Source organism: Mixophyes fleayi, chromosome 4, assembly GCF_038048845.1.
Source record: "Mixophyes fleayi isolate aMixFle1 chromosome 4, aMixFle1.hap1, whole genome shotgun sequence".
Taxonomy (NCBI): domain Eukaryota; kingdom Metazoa; phylum Chordata; class Amphibia; order Anura; family Limnodynastidae; genus Mixophyes; species Mixophyes fleayi.
In genome coordinates this window covers 198,474,781-198,497,472 of record NC_134405.1, presented here as the reverse complement: position 1 = coordinate 198,497,472, position 22,692 = coordinate 198,474,781, and the positions used below count along the sequence as shown (strand labels likewise).

Below are 22,692 nucleotides of genomic sequence, written 5' to 3'. Positions count from 1 at the left end.
AAAACTCTTGTTTTAAATTATGACACGGCATTTTACTTTTGGTTTAATTTCTTGAATTTTTTAAAATTTGGTTTTACTTTTTGAACATGGCAAACGACTGTTGATTGGTCATATAATGCCAAAAAAAAAGTTCCAAGATGGAATTGTCCTTGGGCCCTCACACCCACCCTTATGTTGTTGAAATAGGACATGCACACTTTAACAAACCAATCATTTCAGCGACAGGGCCTACCAAACAACTTTGGCTGAAATGATTGGTTTGTTTGGGCCCCCACACCAAAAAAGCTATTCATCTCTCCCTGTACAGACTAAACAGGCTCTACTGAGGCAAGATGTCGTCCTCATCCTCAACCTCTGATTCCTCTCCCCCTACAGTGTGTACTTCCTCCTCATCACACATTATCAATTCGTCCCCGCTGGACTCCACAACCACAGGTCCCTCTGTAGTATCTGGAGGGCAGTGCTGTACTTCATTGAGGAATTGATTATTCATTTTTATAAACATCATTTTTTCAACGTTGTGAGGAAGCAACCTCCTTCGCCGCTCACTGACCAGGTTCCCCGCTGCACTAAAAACTCTTTCCGAGTACACACTGGAGGGGGGACAACTCAGGTAAAATAGAGCCAGTTTGTACAGGGGCTTCCAAACTGCCTTTTTTTCCTGCCAGTAACAATATGGACTATCTGACATGTCTACTTGGATGGTGTCAGCAAAGTAATCATCCACAATTTTTTCTATTGTGACAGCATCCAATGCAGCGAGAGTAGACATGTCTGCAATGGTTGGCAGGTCCTTCAGTCCGGACCAGATGTTATCAGCATCCCCGCCAGCGCCTCTTTTGGGAAAACTGAGCTTTTTCCTCGCAGCCATAGATGTGGAAGAAAATGAGGGTGGAGCTGTTGGCATGTCACGGTCCTCTTCAGAGGACAATCTCCTGACCAGCAGGTCTTTGCACCGCTGTAGACTTGTGTCCGCCGGAAACAGAGACACAACATACGCTTTAAACCGAGGATCGAGCACGGTGGCCAGAATGTATTCCTCTGACTTTAAAAGAGTGACCACCCTCGGATCCTGGCAAAGCGTACGAAGGGCTACATCCACAAGAGCTACATGCTTGGTGTAATAGCAATGGCTTACCAGCTCCTCCCTCACTTTCTCCAGCTGCTTCTGCAACAGCCTGATCAGGGGAATGACCTGACTCAAGCTGGCAGTGTCGGAACTGACTTCTCGTGTGGCAAGATCAAAAAATGGCTGCAGAACCTTGCACAACACGGAAATCAGTCTCCACTGCGCTTGACTGAGGCGCATCCCCACTCCTTTGCCTATGTCGTAGGTGGCTGTGTAGGCCTGAATGGCCTTTTGCTGCTCCTCCATCCTCTGCAGCATATAGAGGGTGGAGTTCCAGCGCGTCACAACCTCTTGTTTGAGGTGATGGCAGGGCAGGTTCATGCTTTTTTGATGTGCCTCTAGTCTGCGGTAGGCACTGGCTGAATGCCGAAAGTGTCCAGCAATTTTGCGCGCCACCGCAAGCATCTCCTGCACACCCCTGTCACTCTTGAGGTAATGCTGCACCACCAAATTAATGGTGTGGGCAAAACATGGGACGTGCTGGAAATTGCCCATATTTAATGCCCGCACAATGTTACTGGCATTGTCTGACACCACAAATCCCCATGAGAGTCTAAGTGGGGTAAGCCACTGGGAGATAATTTCCCTCATTTTCTCTAATATGTTGTCAGCGTTGTGCCTCTTATTAAAGCCTGTAATACACAATGTTGCCTGCCTTTGCACGAGCCGCCATTTTGTAGTTGCTGCTACTGATGCAGCTGTTGCTGTTGCTGCGGAAGGGGATGCATCTACCCAGTGGGCTGTCACAGTCATATAGTCCTTCGTTTGCCCAGAACCACTTGTCCACATGTCCGTGGTTAAGTGGACAGTGGGTACAACCGCATTTTTAAGAGCACTGAGGACACTTGATCGTACTTCTCTGTACATTTTTGGTATCGCCTGCCTAGTGAAGTGGAATCTCGAGGGGATTTGGTACCGGGGACACAATACCTCCATCAACCCTCTAAATCCCACTCCACTGATGGCGGACACTGGGCGCACGTCTAACACCAACATTGCAGTTACAGCCGCAGTTATACGCTTTGCAATAGGGTGACTACTATCGTATTTTGTGGTCATGGCAAACGACTGTTGGACGGTCAATTGTTTTGTGAAAGACTTAGCGGTCTTACGACTTCCCCTCTGGAAAGATGACCGACTAACAGCAGCAACAGCAGCAGTGGCAGTAGTAGGCGTACCGCTGCAGGATTCCTCGGATGAATCCCGTATTGAGGAGGACTCAGTCTGGCTGCTGACTTGGGCTGCAGGACTGAATCTGATGGAGATTGTGGAGGAAGTTGACGAGGAGGGTGTTGCTGGTGTGTATCCAACTGGACCACGGGATTTAGGTGTCCCTGTACCGATGAGGGTCCTAGCCCCAGTTCCTGAACTAACCACTGAACTATGAAGGTTATTCAGGTGACGTATAAGGGAGGATGTTCCTAGGTGGGCAAGATCCTTACCCCTGCTTATTTGAGCTTTACATAAGCTACATATGGCCATACATTGGTTGTCTGGATTTGGATAAAAATAACTCCAGACCGAAGAGGTGCATTTTTTGGTCTTCTGACCAGGCATGACGATGGGCTTTTTCATCCCATGGACATCAGCTGTTTCCCCCCCTGGTGCCTCATTTACAATAACCACATCACCATCCTCATCATCAAGTTCCTCCACAGCGCCAGCTACATCATCAATAGCCTCCTCCCGAGCCACCTCTTCCCGTACAGTGATGGGAAGGTCAGGCTTGACAACCACCAACATCCTTGGACTCGCCTTGTGGATTTGTGATAATTTCTCTTTAGAAGGCAGAGTTGTTTGCTGTTTTGTTTCTGACAGCATAACTCTCTTCAATTTTTTGTAGGGGGGGGGGAGGAGGAGGAGGGCTAAGATCCGTGGGTGAAGCTGAACCACTAGTCATGAACACGGGCCAGGGCCTAAGCCGTTCCTTGCCACTCCGTGTCGTAAATGGCATATTGGCAACTTTACGTTTCTCCTCAGATGATTTTAAATTTCTCTTTTTGCTACTTTTTCTTAACTTGGGCTTTTTGGATTTTACATGCCCGGTACTACGAGATTGGGCATCGGGCTTGGAAGACGACGTTGATGGCATTTCATCGTCTATGTCATGACTAGTGGCAGCAGCTTCAGCATTAGGAGGAAGTGGGTCTTGATCTTTCCCTACTTTATCCTCCAAATTTTTGGTCTCCATTATATGTAGCACAAGATACTGCAGAATGTGTGAACTTGGTAATATTGCAGTACCAATGGACTTATACTGCTGGATTGGTTTTGCAAATTTGGTTATAATTATTATATATTATTTTTTTTTTAATTTTTTATTTTTTTTTACTTTTTTTTTATTTTTAAAAAACTTGGGAATAGTGGGGAAATAACTATGCCCTTAGAAGCACAGAGCACAGGACACAGCACCGCTGGACTGAACAGGACACGGCACAGGACCCAGCAGCACTACGGAACTCAGCAGGACAGAGCACAGGACACAGCACCACTGGACTGATACTGCAGAATGTGTGAACTTTGTAATATTGCAGTACCAATGGACTTATACTGCTGGATTGGTTTTGCAAATTTGGTTATAATTATTATATTTATTTATTTTTTTTTAAAATTTTTATTTTTTTTTACTTTTTTTTATTTTTTAAAAACTTGGGAATAATGGGGAAATAACTATGCCCTTAGAAGCACAGAGCACAGGACACAGCACCACTGGACTGAACAGGACACGGCACAGGACCCAGCAGCACTACGGACCTCAGCAGGACAGAGCACAGGACACAGCACCACTGGACTGATACTGCAGAATGTGTGAACTTTGTAATATTGCAGTACCTACCAATGGACTTATACTGCTGGATTGGTTTTGCAAATTTGGTTATAATTATTATATTTTTATTTTTTTTTTTAAATTTTTTTTTTTTTTTTACTTTTTTTTTATTTTTTAAAAACTTGGGAATAATGGGGAAATAACTATGCCCTTAGAAGCACAGAGCACAGGACACAGCACCACTGGACTGAACAGGACACGGCACAGGACCCAGCAGCACTACGGAACTCAGCAGGACAGAGCACAGGACACAGCACCACTGGACTGATACTGCAGAATGTGTAAACTTTGTAATATTGCAGTACCACTGGACTTTTACTGCTGAATGTGTGAACTTGGTAATATTGCAGTACCAATGGGCTTATACTGCAGGATTGGTTGTGCAAATTTTGTGGTAATTAAAAAAAATTAAAGTAGTTTTTGGTATTTTTTAAAAAAACTTTTTTTTATTTTTTTTAAACACAGGGGAATATTGGGGAAATAACTATGCCCTTAGAAGCACAGAGCACAGGACACAGCACCACTGGACTGAACAGGACCCAGCAGCACCACTGACCTCAGAAGGACAGAGCACAGCACACAGCACCACTGGACTGATACTGCAGAACACAGCACAGCACAGCACAGCACAGCACAGCACAGCACAGCACAGAACTAAACAGCACAGCACAGAACTAAACAGCACAGCACGAGATCTACCAGGACAGAGGACCACCTAAGACACCCTCCCTCTACCCTGATCAATGCCCGAGTGAAGATGGCGGCGACTAGCGGGGAATTTATAGGATCCGAGTATCACGAGATCCGACAACGGGATTATGAGTCAGAGCCTCAGTTTCACATTTGAATTTGGCGCCAATACCCGGATCTGTCTCGGATCCGACTCGGATCCGCAACGTTCGGGTGGGCTCGGATTTCATAAATCCGAGTGCGCTCATCCCTAGAATAAAGTAGGGAAAGATCAAGACCTACTTCCTCCTAATGCTGAAGCTGCTGCCACTAGTCATGACATAGACGATGAAATGCCATCAACGTCGTCTGGCAAGCCCGATGCCCAATCTCCTAGTACAGGGCATGTAAAATCCAAAAAGCCCAAGTTCAGTAAAAGTAGCAAAAAGAGAAACTTAAAATCATCTGAGGAGAAACATAAAGTTGCCAATATGCCATTTACGAAACGCAGTGGCAAGGAACGGATTAGGCCCTGGCCCGTGTTCATGACTAGTGGTTCAGCTTCACCCAAAGAACTAAGCCCTCCTCCCCCCCCCTACAAAAAATTTAAGAGAGTTATGCTGTCAGCAACAATACAGCAAACAACTCTGCCTTCTAAAGAGAAATTATCACAAATCCCCAAGGCGAGTCCAAGGGTGTTGGTGGTTGCGAAGCCTGACCTTCCCATCACTGTACGGGAAGAGGTGGCTCCTTCCACCATTTGCAGCATGCCCTCTGCATATGCTGGAAGGATCACCCACAGTCCAGTTACAGATTTGGCTAATGAATGTGTGAATCTGAGGGATTTGATGCATACAGATACCAAACTGCCTTTGTCCATTTCTTTGTATATGTGAATTTCTAGTTCTACAGTCTATGCAGGCTGCTCTTTTTATATTCAACTACAAGTGTAGGGCTGGGGGGGCATAGATAGCCACCAAAGTAACGTGGTCCATTTAATTTCACTATCTAGCTCCACAGTCTGTGCAGCCTGCTTTTTTTTATCTTCAAAGTATTTACAAGCCTTGCAATCTAAATTAACAAGCGGTAGTGACGTGCTAAAACTCCACCCTCTATATGCTGCAGAGGATGGAGGAGCATCAAAAGGCCATTCAAGCCTACACAGCCACCTACGACATAGGAAAAGGAGTGGGGATGCGCCTGAGTCAAGCGCACTGGAGAATGATTTCCGTGTTGTGCAAGGTTCTGCAGCCATTTGAACTTGCCACACGAGAAGTCAGTTCCGACACTGCCAGCTTGAGTCAGGTGATTCCCCTGATCAGGCTTTTGCAGAAGCAGCTGGAGAAAGTGAGGGAGGAGCTGGTACACCATTGCGATTCCACCAAGCATGTAGCTCTTGTGGATGAAGCCCTTCGTACGCTTTGCCAGGATCCGAGGGTAGTCAGTCTTTTAAAGTCAGAGGAATACATTCTGCCCATCGTTCTCGATCCTTAAAGCGTATGTTGTGTCTCTGTTTTCGGCGGACACAAGTCTACAACGGTGCAAAGACCTGCTGGTCAGGAGATTGTCCTCTGAAGAGGACCGTGACATGCCACCAGCTCCACCTTCATTTTCATCACTGTTTGTGCAGTTCCAAAAAAGAGGAACTGCCATTTCGATTACTATCTTCTTATTTTTCTCTATTTAAAAAAAAAAAAAAATAACTGCCATTTCTAGTACTACCTTCTTTCTATCTATATTTAAAAAAAAAACAAACTGTCATTTCTATTACTACGTTAATTGTTTGTGCAGTCACAAAAAAGAGGAACTACGCCCTTAACTGCTATGTTGGTTTTAGACGTCCATCCGGTGTCCGACATCTGTGCACTGGAATTCAGACCAGTTGAGGGTTTTATTATTATATTGTGGCCCCGGTACCAAATTGGGTACCGGGGCCACTCCACTACGCAGTCCAGATACTTGTTTGGTGGAATTCAGACCAGTTGAGGGATTTTTTATTATATTGTGGGGACCACTCCACTACGCAGTCCAGATACTTTTTTGGTGGAATTCAGACCAGTTGAGTGTTTTTTTATATTGTGGGGACCACTCCACTACGCAGTCCAGATACTTTTTTGGTGGAATTGAGACCAGTTGAGGGTGATATATTGTGGCCCCGGTACCAAATTGGGTACCGGGACCACTCCACTATGCAGTCCAGAAAGCTACCTCGGTGAAACGTTTTGGACTAAAAACAATATTGTGAGGTGTGAGGGTGTTCAGAATAGACTGGAAATTAGTGGAAATGATTGTTATTGAGGTTAATAATAGCGTAGGAGTGAAAATAAGCCCAAAAACTTGATTTTGGAACTTTTTATGCTTTTTTCAAAATAAATCCGAATCCAAAAACTTAAATCCGAACCAAAACCTTTCGACAGGTGTTTTGCGAAACAAATCCAAACCCAAAACATCAAGCAAATCCAAACCCAAAACACAAAACACGAGACACCAAAAGTGGCCGTTGCACATCCCTACTGCTATGGAACGGATGATGAATATGTTAATCACGGAGGTAGGTATTCCGTGTTTCCCTCCCATGGTGGAGGGGGCGTAGGAAACATGTGTAAAGTGCATTATAAACACATTAGAAGAGAGAATAATTAATAAGTACCCAAAAAAAATATATTTTATACTGTGGGCTAACCATGCCCCCTCTAGTGACTGACATTAGTGACTGACATTGCCTCTCTGGTGGCTGGTCCTTCATAACTGCGGCGGCAAACATACTAATTCATGGGTCCCTACCATTGCATTCCCCTTGTGGGCCCTTCATGTCAAGGTTTGACACTAATGGTGGTTACATTTTTTATAAGGGCAATTTCATAACACAGAGTAAAATAAAATTCCTAGATCCCATCGCATCTGTGCATTTGTCTGTATTCTTTCTCTATGCCCTGTATTAATTCTGGTAAATTTGTAATTTGCCTAAGGGACCTAAGGGCTTTATTAAAATGCAGCAATAAGCCTCAGCTCATTTTCATTATCACTTCTCAGTCTTTTGGCTAAGATCAAGGGCTAGATTTACTAAGCTGCAGGTTTGAAAAAGTGGGGATGTTGCCTATAGCAACCAGTCAGATTCTAGCTGTCATTTTGTAGAAGGTACTGAATAAATGAAAGCTAGAATCTGATTGGTTGCTATAGGCAACATCCCCACTTTTTCAAACCCGCAGCTTAGTAAATCTAGCCCCAAGTGTAGAAATGTAGTATTGTCCTAGGGGGTATGGCAGGGCAGGGCTTCAAACTTTTGCCGGCTAGTCTCAGCTCCCCTTTATATATAGGGTGATGCCCTATCTCCAGCTTGAACCCAAGTTTAATAAATAGAGTGCTTTGTGCCTGGAATGCTTGCATTGATGTCATATACAATTAGCTATTAAAGATATCACTTTTTATTCACGTTTGTTTTGTTTGTTTTTTAACTTCACAAGTGCTTTACTCTCCCATATATTTTATGGCTAACACTGTGTCACCCTTTATTTTGACATAGAAATTAATTACATTTGATGATGTCTTGAAGATGGTAAAATATTAATTATAAGATAAGGTATCACTGGGCACCACAGCTTGGCTAATGGCGATAGTATAACTGCATTATACAACTGTTCTGTAATACTATGTGCTGACAGCTGTTACAGTGCTGACATTACATTTTAGTAAAGGAGGTTAATGATTTTTAGGTCAATCCACTGTAATACAGCTTAGCAAGATGCTACCACAAACCAAGTTATAGAAAAACAAACACATCTGCTTGTTTAAACACACCCAGCACAAAGGTTATCTGCATTGATTAATATGAGATATTTGCACGAGTCATTTACATGTTTTTGCAAATTTTACTCAGACATTAGATTTTCAATACATTCAAAATAGTAACAAGACATGAATAATAAATTCATATTGTTAGGAACCCCTCTAGCCGGTACAGCACAACCCAGAGTCTGCTCTGCCAGTCAGGTGTTCACTGGAGCCCCTAGTGGTGGGGACAGACTTGGCCACAGACTAGCAGAGGGTCGTGAAGTGTGTACCGACTAGGGAGAACCCGGGAAAGTGGAGTGAAGTCCAGGCAAGGGTCGAGGGCCGGCAGCAGACAGGGAATCCAATACACGGTCCGGGGTCAATGGTCACAAACACGGTAGCTAGGTCCAGATACAGGCAAAAAGGTCAGGGTCACAGGATACACAGGCAGAATCAAAATCCAGGCAAGGGGTCATACACAGGCAATCAGTCCAAACAGGTTTTCACCAATACTAAACAGGAGCAGGAGCAGGTTAGCTGACAGGCAGACTGGACGCTATAACCGGCAGGGAGGCTAAGCCCTCCCTGCCTTATATACAGACTTTGGCCAATCAGGGCTTAGCCCTGCAACACATCACAGCCCATGCCCCTGACATTAATTAGCCGGCAGGCTATCCTAGCACAGGCGCCCGGCTGCCTCACTTACCGGGACGCACCACTTATTACACTCGGCGTTCGGCCGTTGCCTTGGCAACGGTCGGGGTCCGAGAACCGGAAGTGACGGCCCGGTCGTCATGGAGACGGCCGGGATGTTCACTAGGAACAGGAAGTGAGTCGCGGCGGTGCCCGAGGCCGCCGCGGCTCCTGACAGTACCCACCCCTTGAGGAGGGGTTAAGGAACCCCAACACCCAGGTTTTTTAGGGAATTTTCTGAAAAATTCTCTTAAAAGTTTTGAAGCATTAAGTTTTCTCCGCGGAACCCAGGACCGCTCTTCCAAGCCGCGATTCCTCCACTGTACCAGGAAGTGCACCTGGCCCTGCACGTTCTTAAAATCGAGAATCTTCTGAATTATGTATTTTTGGGGCTTATTCCGATTCTGTACATGTGGACTTGGAAGCTGGGATTGACTTGGGTATAGCACAGGCTTAAGCAAAGAGCAATGAAATGTGTTTGGTATCCTTAGTGACCCAGTAATTTTCAACCTAAATGCCACGGCATTGATCTGCTTAACAATGAGAAACGACCGATGAATTTAGGACCCAATTTCCTGCAAGGCTGTCTGAGCCTAATATTTCATGTAGAAAGCCACACTTTCTGGCCCACTTTAAGGGAGCAGGTGGTACGGTGGCCATCAGAAAAATTTTTCGCAGAAAATGAGGCCCGTCTTAAAGCGAATTGCATTTTTTTCCAAATCACCTGGAGGTCAGCAGATGTGGAACGAATCTCTGGAATACCAGCGGATCTGAGGGAATACAAGGAATTGGATCTGGGATGGAAACCAAAGTTGCAATAGAATGGCGAGATTTGCGTAGATGAATGATATGAATTGTTATAGGCGAATTCTGCCCAGGGCAATAAGGACGACCAGTTGTCGTGAAATTCGGAAGTGTAGCATCGTAAGAACTGCTCCAAGGACTGATTAACCCTTTCAGTCTGCCCATTAGACTGAGGCTGGTATGCAGACGACAGGCTAATCTTGATTCCAAGAAGGGTACAAAAGGATTTCTAAAATTGTGCTATAAATTGTGACCCACAATCAGAAACAATGTCAACAGGTCCATGGAGGCGGAATATGTGCTGGATGAACAGCACAGCCAGATTTCCAGCACTAGGGAGCCTGGTTAGTGGTATGAAGTGAGACATCTTGCTGAATCGATCTACTACAACCCATATGGTGTTGTGTCCTGCAGAGAGTGGCAGATCGACTATAAAGTCCATGGACAAATGAGTCCAGGGTTTTGCAGGAACGGGCAATGGAATCAATTGACCTACCGAACGATTTCTGGGAACTTTATTTCTGGCACAACCCTCGCAAGAGAGAACATAACTCCTGACATCAATAGGTAACGATGGCCACCATACAGTACGGGATAAGATTTCCAATGTTTTCCGTATTCCGGGATGTCCAGCAGTCTTACTATTGTGAGCTTCTGCAAGAACCGCCTTCCTTAAATGAACCGGCACAAATAAACATCCGTCCGGGGTATTATCAGGGGCTATCCTTTGAAACCTTTGGAGTGTAATGCTCAGGTCTTGGGTCAGCCCAGCGTGGATTATGGAAGGGGGAATGATAGGTTCTGGATTCATAATTGGAACATGATTTGCCAGGAAGCTTCTGGACAGAGCATCTGCTCGGACATTCTTAGAACCTGGTCGGTAGGTGATTACAAAATCGAATCGAGTGAAAAATAGCGACCAACGGGCCTGTCTGGGGTTCAGACGTTTGGCCGACTGAATATATTGTAGGTTTTTATGATCCGTAATAACGGAAATCTGATGCGTAGCACCCTCCAGCCAATGACGCCACTCCTCAAAGGCCCACTTAATTGCCAATAGTTTTCGGTTCCCCACATCATAGTTGGCTTCCGCCGAAGAGAATTTACGAGAAAAGTAGGCACATGGGTGCAGACGGTGAGTATGAGAGTCCTTCTGAGACAATATAGCACCAGCACCGACATCAGAGGCGTCAACCTCAAGAACAAATGTTTTTTTAGGATCTGGGTGTCTAAGGACCTGAGTGGATACAAAGACCTTTTTCAAGTTTTCAAATGCAGCTATTGCATGAGGCGACCAATTAGTGGAATCCATTCCTTTGCGGGTCAGGGTGACAATAGGAGCCACAATATCACCAAAGCCACGAATGAACCTTCTATAATAATTGGCGAAGCCCAGGAACCTCTGCACCGCTTTGAGATTATTTGGTTGCACCCAATCCAGGATAGCTTGGACCTTGGTTGGATCCATGGAGAACCCTTCCGAAGAAATTACGTAGCCTAGGAAGGATACCTTCTGCACCTCAAACTCGCACTTTTCTAATTTGACATAAAGGTGGTGTTCTCGCAATTTCTGTAGGACCTGTTTGACGTGACCCCGATGTATAGTTAATGACTTGGAATAGATAAGAATGTTGTCTAAATAGACGACCACGAAGCAATCAAGGAACTCTCGTAGCACTTCGTTAATCAGATCTTGAAACACAGCAGGTGCATTACTGAGGCCAAACGGCATGACCAGATACTCGCAGTGGCCGGAGTGTGTATTGAATGCCGTCTTCCATTCATCTCCCTCTCTGATGCGGATGAGGTTGTATGCGCCACGGAGATCGATTTTGGTGAAGACCGTGGCACCTCTTAACTGATCGAATAACACCGAGATGAGAGGGAGAGGATAGGTGTTCTTGACTGTAATTTGATTGAGACCCCGGTAGTCAATGCGGGGCCGCAGTCTATCATCTTTTTTTGACACAAAGAAGCATCCGGCACCTACAGGAGATTTAGATGGCCTGATAAACCGCTTCTTAAGATTCTCCTCAATATAAGCTTGCATGGACTTGGTCTCGGGACCAGAGAGAGAATATAAGCGCCCCTTAGGTAACTTGGAACCAGGAATCAGCTCAATAGCACAGTCGAAGTCTCGATGAGGTGGTAAGGTGTCAGTAGCCTTTTTGGAGAGCACATCCCAGTACTCATGATATTGTGCGGGAAGTTGCTCTGGAATAGACTGGATTACACGCAGAGGCAGAGTCAAGCAGGACTGTGTACAATACGAGCTCCACTGGACAATTTCACCTTTTTCTCAATCCACGACAGGATTGTGACGGGAAAGCCACGGATGGCCCAGGATCAGCGGAACTGATGGACAGTCGATAAGGAGGAGGGTTATGGCCTCGGAATGGAGAGCTCCTATGTTCAGTTGTAGTGATGGAGTCTCGCAAACAATTTTACCTCCAGGCAATGGACTCCGATCTAGACCACAAACTGTAACTGCAGAACGAAGCTTCACCATAGGAATCCCAGCAGAATGGGCAAACCCGATGTCAAGGAAGTTGCCGGCCGCTCCACTATCAATGAAGGCAGATAGGGCCACGGAACTGGCACCGAAAGTAACTTGTGCAGGAATCAGGACAGCATTATTTTGGGAAACGATTTGCAACCCCAAGTGGACTTTTCCCAGACATGCTCCCCTTTCAGTTTTGTATGGACAAGAACAGGAAAAGTGGCCCTTATTTCCACAATAAAGACATAGGCCTTGTGACCGTCTCTTGTCTCTTTCCTCTGGAGGGAGGTGAAACGCCCCTGACTGCAGAGGCTTCTCAACATCCGTGGAAGCTGAAATAATTGCAAACAAAGAAGACGCCTCTTTCTCTGTCCTCCTCTCCTCGATCATCCTGTTAATTTTAATGACGAGTTGCATAAGGCTCTCCAACGAGGTGGGGGAAGGATACTGCACAAGTGAATCCTTCATCTCCTCTGACAGTCCTAAGCGAAACTGGCTGCGTAACGCTGGATCATTCCACTCACTGTCAGGCGACCATCTGCAGAATTCAGCGCAGTATTCTTCTGCCGAGCCCCGGCCTTGCTTTAAGGCCAGTAGATGAGCCTCAGCAGAGGCAACTCGATCTGGATCATCGTAAAGGAGGCCAAGTGCATTAAAGAAAGCTTCCAACGATTGCATGATAGGACTCGACTGTGGTAGGGTGAAGGCCCAGGACTGGGGGTCACCCTGCAGGAGGGAGATGACAATTCCAACTCTCTGCTGTTCTGAACCAGAAGACCGAGGCTTCAGCCGAAAGTAGAGTTTGCAGCTTTCTTTAAAATTCCGGAACAGGGCTCTATTTCCGGAGAACCGGTCCGGCAAATTTAACTTGGGTTCATCAACTGAACCAGAACTGGGCAGTGTAGTCCGGGGGACCCCATCTGGAGAGGACAAGCGCTGGGACAGTTCCCAGATCATCTGGTAGAGGGTCTCAACATGACCCGCCAGGGCTTGAAGAGGAGACGATTTGGTTCCGCTTTCTTCCATACCAACTTCGTCTCCGAAACGTGAGGGCTGGTTATAATGTTAGGAACCCCTCTAGCCGGTACAGCACAACCCAGAGTCTGCTCTGCCAGTCAGGTGTTCACTGGAGCCCCTAGTGGTGGAGACAGACTTGGCCACAGACTAGCAGAGGGTCGTGAAGTGTGTACCGACTAGGGAGAACCCGGGAAAGCGGAGTGAAGTCCAGGCAAGGGTCGAGGGCCGGCAGCAGACAGGGAATCCAATACACGGTCCGGGGTCAAGGGTCACAAGCACGGTAGCTAGGTCCAGATACAGGCAAGAAGGTCAGGGTCACAGGATACACAGGCAGGGTCAAAATCCAGGCAAGGGGTCATACACAGGCAATCAGTCCAAACAGGTTTTCACCAATACTAAACAGGAGCAGGAGCAGGTTAGCTGACAGGCAGACTGGACGCTATAACCGGCAGGGAGGCTAAGCCCTCCCTGCCTTATATACAGACTTTGGCCAATCAGGGCTTAGCCCTGCAACACATCACAGCCCATGCCCCTGACATTAATTAGCCGGCAGGCTATCCTAGCGCATGCGTCCGGCTGCCTCACTTACCGGGACGCACCACTTATTACACTCGGCGTTCGGCCGTTGCCTTGGCAACGGCCGGGGTCCGAGAACCGGAAGTGATGCCCCGGTCGTCATGGAGACGGCCGGGATGTTCACTAGGAACAGGAAGTGAGTCGTGGCGGTGCCCGAGGCCGCCGCGGCTCCTGACACATATGTTATGTTTTAGACATTGTTTATATTATGACTATAAATAAACCCCAATCTTGAAAGGAAAGTGGCCAGACCCACATTCCTCTTACATACTCAAAATATGTGGATGAATAGTGCAACTATAATTATTTCTGTTAATCTGTAATAAGGTAGGAGGACTGTAGGTAGTAACCAACGTGCCAACCATCAATTTTAGCCAGCATAGACAGGGTCTTTGCAACTTTTCCACCAAAGTGTCAACCAGGCACAAACTATATGAGAGCACTGGCTGGTCATCAATCAGCATATATGGCTAAGACAAAGCAAGTGTGGACACCCATCAATCCCATGCTGGGTTTGTGAATTAATCAACATATAAAGAGAATTGAGCCTGAGGACGAAAAAAGGGGGCACAATACCTAGTGTAGGAGTGCCCAAACATGCAGCCTTGTAATGGTTTCTTCGCCCCCAAATGTTGATATGGAGCAAATACATGGGTGATCTTTAGGACTCCACTGTTTTCTCATGATTGTACTCTTTCCTCTGCTAGAAATCTTTAATGCACAATAGCTAATTTGGGAGCCCATGTAACCTTTTTAGCATAAGATATTCAGGTAGGACATTTTAAAAAAGAACATAGTGGGATGTGTATTTCTAGAAAAAAAAGGTTCTTCCAGTGGCTGTAGTATGGGAAGGAACTTGGCAAGTGGGAAGCTGCATGAAAAAGGTTTAGTCCATAGTTGCCAACATTGGCAGGTTAAGTTCCGGGAGGTTCGGGGGTCAGGTGGGCGTGTGGGGGCGAGGCTCGAAGGATCGCGCCATTAGCCCCGCCCCAAAAGCTGTCACCACTTTTCATGTCCAATAAAACAAGGGGGCGGGGCCACAATGACGCGCCCATGATGCAGATAAGCCCCGCCTCCCCCATTCAATTTCCACCGTCCCCTGGGAATCGGGAGAATTGCCCTCTCTCCCGGGAGCCCGGGAGACTGACCCAGATATCGGGAGTCTCCCGGATATTCCGGGAGAGTTGGCAAGTATGGTTTAGTCTTTTGGTTTGCTTTGTTTTTGTTTTGTTTTTTACAAGTTTATCCTCAACACATGTCAATCCCTGCAATTCCTAACTGTGCACCATATTTGTGAAGTCGATAGATCTGTACACACGTACATATTTATTATAATACATTATTTGCTTTTTTACCTGAGGCCAAGATGGATGCTACCAGTAGAAGTTTCAAAAGGAAATACTTTGATATATTTGTATTACTTCTGTCTGCAAAAATAAGACATAAAAAACACAGAATTGTAACAAGATTAGTCATAACCAGGCATGTATCTTATATTTCCAAACGGCTACATTGTGAATAAGGGTATCCTAATAATAATAAATAATAAAAATAAAGTAGCACACTGATATTAGCAGTACCTCTGCTGTAGAAGGTCCCAGTAGTAATGTTACTTGTGTTGCAACATTCTTTTCACAGCATCTCATTCATACAATCCTGATAATATATTGACTATCGTAGCGCACCCAGAGAAGAAATATTGCATAGTGCGTATTGGAACTGCATAGTGCCAAATCTTTTTGTATTACATAATATGTGGCCCCACCATATTATTGTTATATGTACTTGTTTTGTTTTTGATTTGGTTACTTTAACAAAGTTTTGTAGTTGTTATATATGAAGCTGAAAGTCTTTTTTTCTCAGATCTTCCCTTTGCAAAATCTTCCTGTAGGGGTGACTGATACACCTGCACAGTCTCTCAGCTGGAATGCATTTAGCACTCAGGGATCTATTTTTTAAAATGCGTCAATGAAGCTGATTTTCTATCGCCTTCTTTTCAGCGATACAAATTGCACCGTTAGGTGTAGTTCTATTTGAAATGTCACTTAGGCAGCTGAGCAGTCAGTATTGGTCAATATTGGCCCAGAAAGGTAAGGGTTAACTTACAGCTTCACTGTGCCAGTCTCAGGAGATATGTGATTCAGACCGGTGGTAGTCATTTCTACGACTACCATAACACCGACACTGCTTACCCCGACATCCTGATAACGAAACTCTTATTTTAGACATCTTTGTATTCCCGACTGTTGAAAAAGCTGACTTGCAAGTATTTCCACCCATGCACAGTCCGGCACACAAAATGACATCAGTTGTAAGCGCGACCCTATTTTTGATGGCGTTAAGGGGGCAATGCAAATACTTGCAAGTCAGCCTTTTCAAGAGTTGGGAATTACGAAGATGTCAGGAATAACATTTTCGTCATCAGGATGTCAGTGTAAGTAGTGACACTATTATCATCGCAATTTAGTACCCAACCCATTCAGATTTGGGTTTCCATTTCCACTAAATTATTGGCCCGTAGTCTCATGGAGGTGTGCATTTGTTGCAGGTGGTTTCCAAGCCACGCCCCACTAAAGATTCTTTTTAAAAAAAAATGAGTGCTCCAAATCTCTATGATTTGAAAGAGGATCCATGCCAGAAAATCCACGAAGTGTTGATAGCTGAGAAGTTGGAAAGTTCAGTCCGTTTGCCACTAGCATTACCTGACGCATTTCTCCGCCTCTAAAAAGGGCGATTTTATCAGAGGTTCACCTCCTTTGGAACTAAGGTACAATATTGAGTATTGACAGAGGATTTTTTTCTGGCTTCAGTTTGTTGCCTAATGGACTGACCCAGTTCTATTCTTCATTGGTGGGTCCTTTTTCTTAGGATATATGCACTACATTTGTGTACCTTTATCTAAAAGTGGCTGCTTTTTTAAAGTTTTACTTTGGATGCAAAAATGAGCAGCTGATTGCTATCTAAATACCAATTGAATGAATCTGTGAATACTCAATGAATTATTGAATTAAATCTTGTTGTGGACTTGCTTTTGGACAATGACATTTGACCACATAACTAACTAGAGTACCATATTAGCTAGGTTACACAAAAGGAACTGTTACTGAACATCTGGATCATACATTAAAAATCTATAGTTCCAAAGATGTGTGCCTACAGGAGTGGTTAACTAATCGGAGTCAGTTGAATATCGGTTATTGAGTCTGGATTTGTTTACAATTGCACTTTATTTGCCATAACCAGCGTGTTCATTTTAATGTGTCACTTTTATGTGATTATATATATATATATATATATATATATATATATATAAACTTGTTTTTTAATAAATATAAGAGTTACTTTTTTCACCACAACTAGCGCTCTTCTGTATTTCGATTTGTCAGTTCTTGAACTACCAAGCTACATAAGCATATCCGATCCTTGTACAACTATGGGTGCACGTTAGGGACAAAAATAAATTTTTTGAAGAAAACTAGTCCCTCTATACAGAAAATAGTAATCATTGGATTTATTTTCCTTGAAAAAGTTTTTAGAACATAAATCACGTGCTTCGATAATTTTCAAAATTTGAACAGAGCAGCTCTATGACATGATTGCTGGGATTTACTGTAGGAAAGAGGACATGGGGTCACATGGCATTACTAATACTTTGGTTAGTTCTTGTGATTAGAACATGGAGATAACAAAATAGTGTAATAAAATAATAGAGAAAATGGAGAGTTTTAAAAAAAATACAGGACAAACCTCCAAAAAAGTACACACATTTTATATACTGTAAGCATTAGTAGTAACAGAATGAATCCCCTTAATGGCTACTTTATTAGGTAAACTTTTCTAGTACTGGGTTGCCCCCAGAACAGCCTGAATTCTTCCTGGTATCAATTCAACAAAAGGCTGGAAACATTCCTCAACGATTCTGGTTCATGTTGACTTCATACCATCACACAGCTCCTGTAGAATTGGCGGGGGCACATTCATGCTGTGTGCTTTGTGACATGGCGTATAATCCTACTGGAAGTAGCCTTTGGATAATCGGTAGATTGTGTGAAGTCTGTGGGCCTGATTCACGTATCTGCCAAATTTGTGCGCATTGCATGCAAATGTCTCTCTGTGCATGCCCAGAACTGGGCCATACGCAACTAAATTCAGCAATGTTCAATGCATCTACATACGCAAAGCACCCTTACTACAGTCTATGATTTCTGTGAGGGAACGGGGTGTGGAAGAGGCGTTCATCCATACACAATGTACAGTAAGGGTGTGCCAAACTCCAGTGCACACAACCAATTCTGAATCAAACTTTGGGCATCTCAAAATGACTTGTTTGTCTGCAGTATCTCTTGCTGCAACTTCAAGGCTAGTCTAAGTCCTGAGTACTTGTGATAACAGTTTCATAAGCATGCTATGACATGTGTTTGCAATCAAGAGCAATTGTAAAAATGTATTTTATGTTCAGCAGGCATTAAGATCATCTTCATAAGTGTATTTCGTGGAAAGTAAAAGATAAAAAAGTTTTGTTTATAACTGTTTAGTTATTAATGCTTACATTATTAACATGTGACATTAATTCAACATATTGCCCGAGATGGATGCCTCACCTACTACAAAATATGTAAAGAACTTTCAGTCCTATTGGGATAAAAGTGTTATATAAACAATAAAATGATTATTAAAACAAATAGATTTTTAAACATCCTTCAAAGTTGTGTATAGTTTGGTCCACTTTATAAAGCACATTGCTAGGTGTATTTTGAGCAATGCAACAAAAGCATTAAAAAACAAAAATGTGCATTTTTTGGGTGATAAAGATATTCCATTCCATATATTATCTTCTTTTTCAGCCATTCTTGAGTTAGTGAACAAAGTAATGGATTCCTCCCCCACCCCACCTAACATGAAGCTGGTAAAAATTGTGTGAATATTTAGGCCTGAGCAATTGCCTACATTTAAATAACAAATACTGTGAACCAAACTTCCTGTGAAAAGTTGAGTCCACCCCAAAAAGAGATTCTATCTAATGTTACACAAGGCAAAAAAGGTATTTTTTTTCTCTGGTCCCATTCTAATAGAACACACAAACACACAGCTCCCAACTGTTGGTAACTGTAAGTTGAATGGAATGGAGATTTGTATGTATGAGAAGTGGCTTGGAAAGCCATTTATATTATAAAATTGCTAGAATCATATGTCTTTAGTTTGCAGATGGTTAGTATGTGAAAAGGAGTTATAGTGTATTTAAATGGATTGAATGGAAACTGTAACTGCATGTCTTGTAACAGAGTTGCAATGCTGTGAATAGAGTTTATAAGACAATGTGATGTTCTGAATGAGAATTGTAGTTTTTGATAGTGGAGATTGTGTGATTAATATGTAACTGTGTGTAGATTGATTGTGTTGCATAAATAGGAATTGTATACACTTTTGATAGCATTATAATTGAACAGTATAGCTGGATATAGTGTTAAGATGGCCGACATGTTCCATGTTGTTGTTAACTCCTGCAGTGCTGTACTATTTTGGTGCTATACATTCGATCTATGAGACACACAGGGAAATAGGATTATGGTGTTTGAATGGAATATTGTACAAGAGTTTGTATTGTTTGTCTTTGGTTTTCAAAATGGCTAGAGTGTGAAACTGTAAGTCCCAGAGTTCCTATGGTATTTAGAATGAATTGTGGATTGTACAATGATTGAGGATAGTTTGTAATGTGAAACTTTTGAAAGAATGCAGTTTATTGCTGGAGAAATTGAGTCCATGTGACAATAGTCAATATGGAATTAATGTAATCCATACTTTCAATATGGCTGCCATTGTAAGTTAATATGACCACCATGATTGGACAAAATGGCTCCTGTGTGAGATAAATAATATTTTTTATAGTGTTTATACTATGAGAATATATGATTTTGGTTCATGCATAATGAATGCAAGTAGTATGGAATATAAATGGTAATTATCATCATCATCATCATCATCATCATCATTTATTTATATAGCGCCACTAATTCCACTGTGCTGTACAGAGAACTCATTCACATCAGTCCCTACCCCATTGGAGCTTACAGTCTAAATTCCCTAACGTACGCACACAGACAGAGACTAGGGTCAATTTGATAGCAGCCAATTAACCTACTAGTATGTTTTTGGAGTATGGGAGGAAACCGGAGCACCCGGAGGAAACCCATGCAAACACGGGGAAAACATACAAACTCCACACAGATAAGGCCATGGTCGGGAATTGAACTCATGACCCCAGTGCTGTGAGGCAGAAGGGCTAACCACTTAGCCACCGTGCTGCCCATAATTGAAGTTTATATTGTTGAGAAATGTATGCAGAAATGTGAAATGTGTTTTGTTGAATGCTTAAATAGGAGCCGAGCCTAAGTGTTTCCCCCCACAGCGCCCTACACACACACTCACACACACACACACACACACACACACACACACACACACACATACACTCACAATATCAGAGCACATTACACACACCTTTCACAATAGGCACAGATTTATACTTTGTCCTCCCACCACACAGTACAAGTGCATTCACACACCATTAACAATAAATAAAACTGATTCACACACACCTTTACACCTGCACAATAGCTGAGAAACACACACACACACACACACACACACACACACAAAATAACTTGTATACTTATAAAACAGAGAATGAATGTAATTTATTCTCTGTTTTATAAGTATACAGAGAATAAATTACATTCATTCTCTGTTTTATAAGTATACAGAGAATGAATGTAATTTATTGTATGAACATCTATGCTATACCACCTTTGTTAATAGAGTAAACAAAACCTGTTGAGTTTGTATAATATACTCTGTTTACTATGTTATAATATATATGAGAATGTTAAGAATACAAAACATTTTAAATTAAGCTTCATCTTGTGTGCAGTCTTTTTTGAAAATATTAGCATAAGTTTATTATATAAATTGGTCCTGTGAATTTAGGGAAAAATAAGAATTATATTTACTTAGGTTAAATCAGAACTACCTTTGCAAGGAGTTGGTTGATGGTAATTGTCATAAATAACATTATTAAATGGTCATTCATATATTTGCTAGACCATTAGGACTCAGAACTCCAGTAGCGCCCTTTTACATAGGGGCATTATTTGCTGTGCGGAGGGTACATGGCCATGGCCAATATGAGTTTGAAACATAATGTTAAGTGTCACATATTGCATATTGGTCCTGACAGATTACAAGGGGGAGAGTGCTTAGTGGAACTACATAATGCAGTCACACAGTAATGTTAATTTAGAGGTCTGTGGAACTTTTAGTTTAGACAAGTGTAGCAAGAAAATATATAGGCAACCCCAATCCATTAATATTAATATTAGCTCAACATACAACCATATCCAGTAAATGAATAAATGTGCCCATACATGCTCTGATTTTGACAGATAAGTTGGTCACAGGTTGTACTGTGTATGAGCTCTAAAATAAACACCAATCCAGATCAATATCTGATCTAGCTCAGATGTTGGAAAAGACAAACAGTAAATGAAGCCCTGACAAATTCACTAGTTTGCTCTGGATCTTTAGATATGGCAACACATGTGCATCCTGGCCACTTTACAATAATTTTGGGGTCTGAAAATCATGAAAGTCCCACCATAATCAAAAATAGTGGTATGTACAAGTAAAGCTAAACCTGACAGAGACCAGGCTATCCAGCAGATACTGAATGTTTGGCTGTGGAAGGTCAGTTTTCCTGCTTTTATATTTACATTCAAATTAACCTACATAACATTGCAATGCCTAACATACTTAGCATAAACCTACAATAACATAAACATTTGGTTGTTTTGTTTTTTCCACTTTTTGTAGTGTGTTAACATCATTACAGTGATCAAGTACTTAAACTATATAAAAAAAGTATGCATTTAGATTTCAATGGCTAAATTACAGTTCTACTTAAATGTTTAACCATTGTAACTTCAGCATAACATCATAAACAACACTTTCTATTATTATTTTTCTTTACTCACAGCTTCCATATTTCATCTGTTCCATGTCGCAAATCTTCCTCTAATAATCAGATAGCAGTGCTGGGTACATTACTTTACATGCCTTACACTCACAGTTCCTCTTCTGCATTCAGTCGTTAATGTATGGTAAAATAAGGAAGATAAACTCTACACTTAATTTAGTTTCATTTTTGTTCTAAGTAACCTGAGCTTGAAACAGAAGGGCGGGAGGGGGAGATAACATCTCCCTCACCCTGTGAGCCTAACAGGCTGAAGGGGAGGGAGAGACAAACTCATGCTGAGAGCAACACACACACACACACACACACACACACAGAAAGACACACACACACACATACACAGAAAGACACACACACACACACCTAACCTACTGCTTTTAAAACCCCAGGAGAATGTGTGTCTTGTGTGCCTGTAGTAGCTGTGAGTGGCTGAAGGACTATAGGCTTGTTGAAAAGCAGGAAAAGGGTCCTGGAGTTTATGGATGGAGAGAGAAGGGTGGGCTTCAGTCATTAGGCCTGTAGACCTGATCTTCCAAGTTACCTGTGAACCACCTGGTAATCAGGAGTAGCACCTGAATGGTGATGGTAAAACGTTGCTGCTCACTTCAGTCTCTCACTGCTTGGGGACTGAGGCTGCATAGTCTCTGTGAAAGGAAAGCCTGATATCTGCCTGTAAGTGA

General features: G+C 43.1%; 1 protein-coding gene across 1 annotated transcript in view; it reads right to left on the bottom strand.

Moving 5' to 3' along the window:
• LOC142150046 (CD276 antigen homolog) overlaps positions 1–22,257 on the bottom strand; it is a 54,112-nt gene extending 31,855 nt beyond the window's left edge. The window contains exon 1 of the mRNA XM_075205295.1: positions 22,014–22,257. Within this exon, the coding sequence (XP_075061396.1) occupies positions 22,014–22,038 (25 nt within the window). The 5' untranslated portion in view covers positions 22,039–22,257. The remainder of the gene's footprint in view (positions 1–22,013) is intronic.
• Positions 22,258–22,692: the final 435 nt, after the last annotated feature.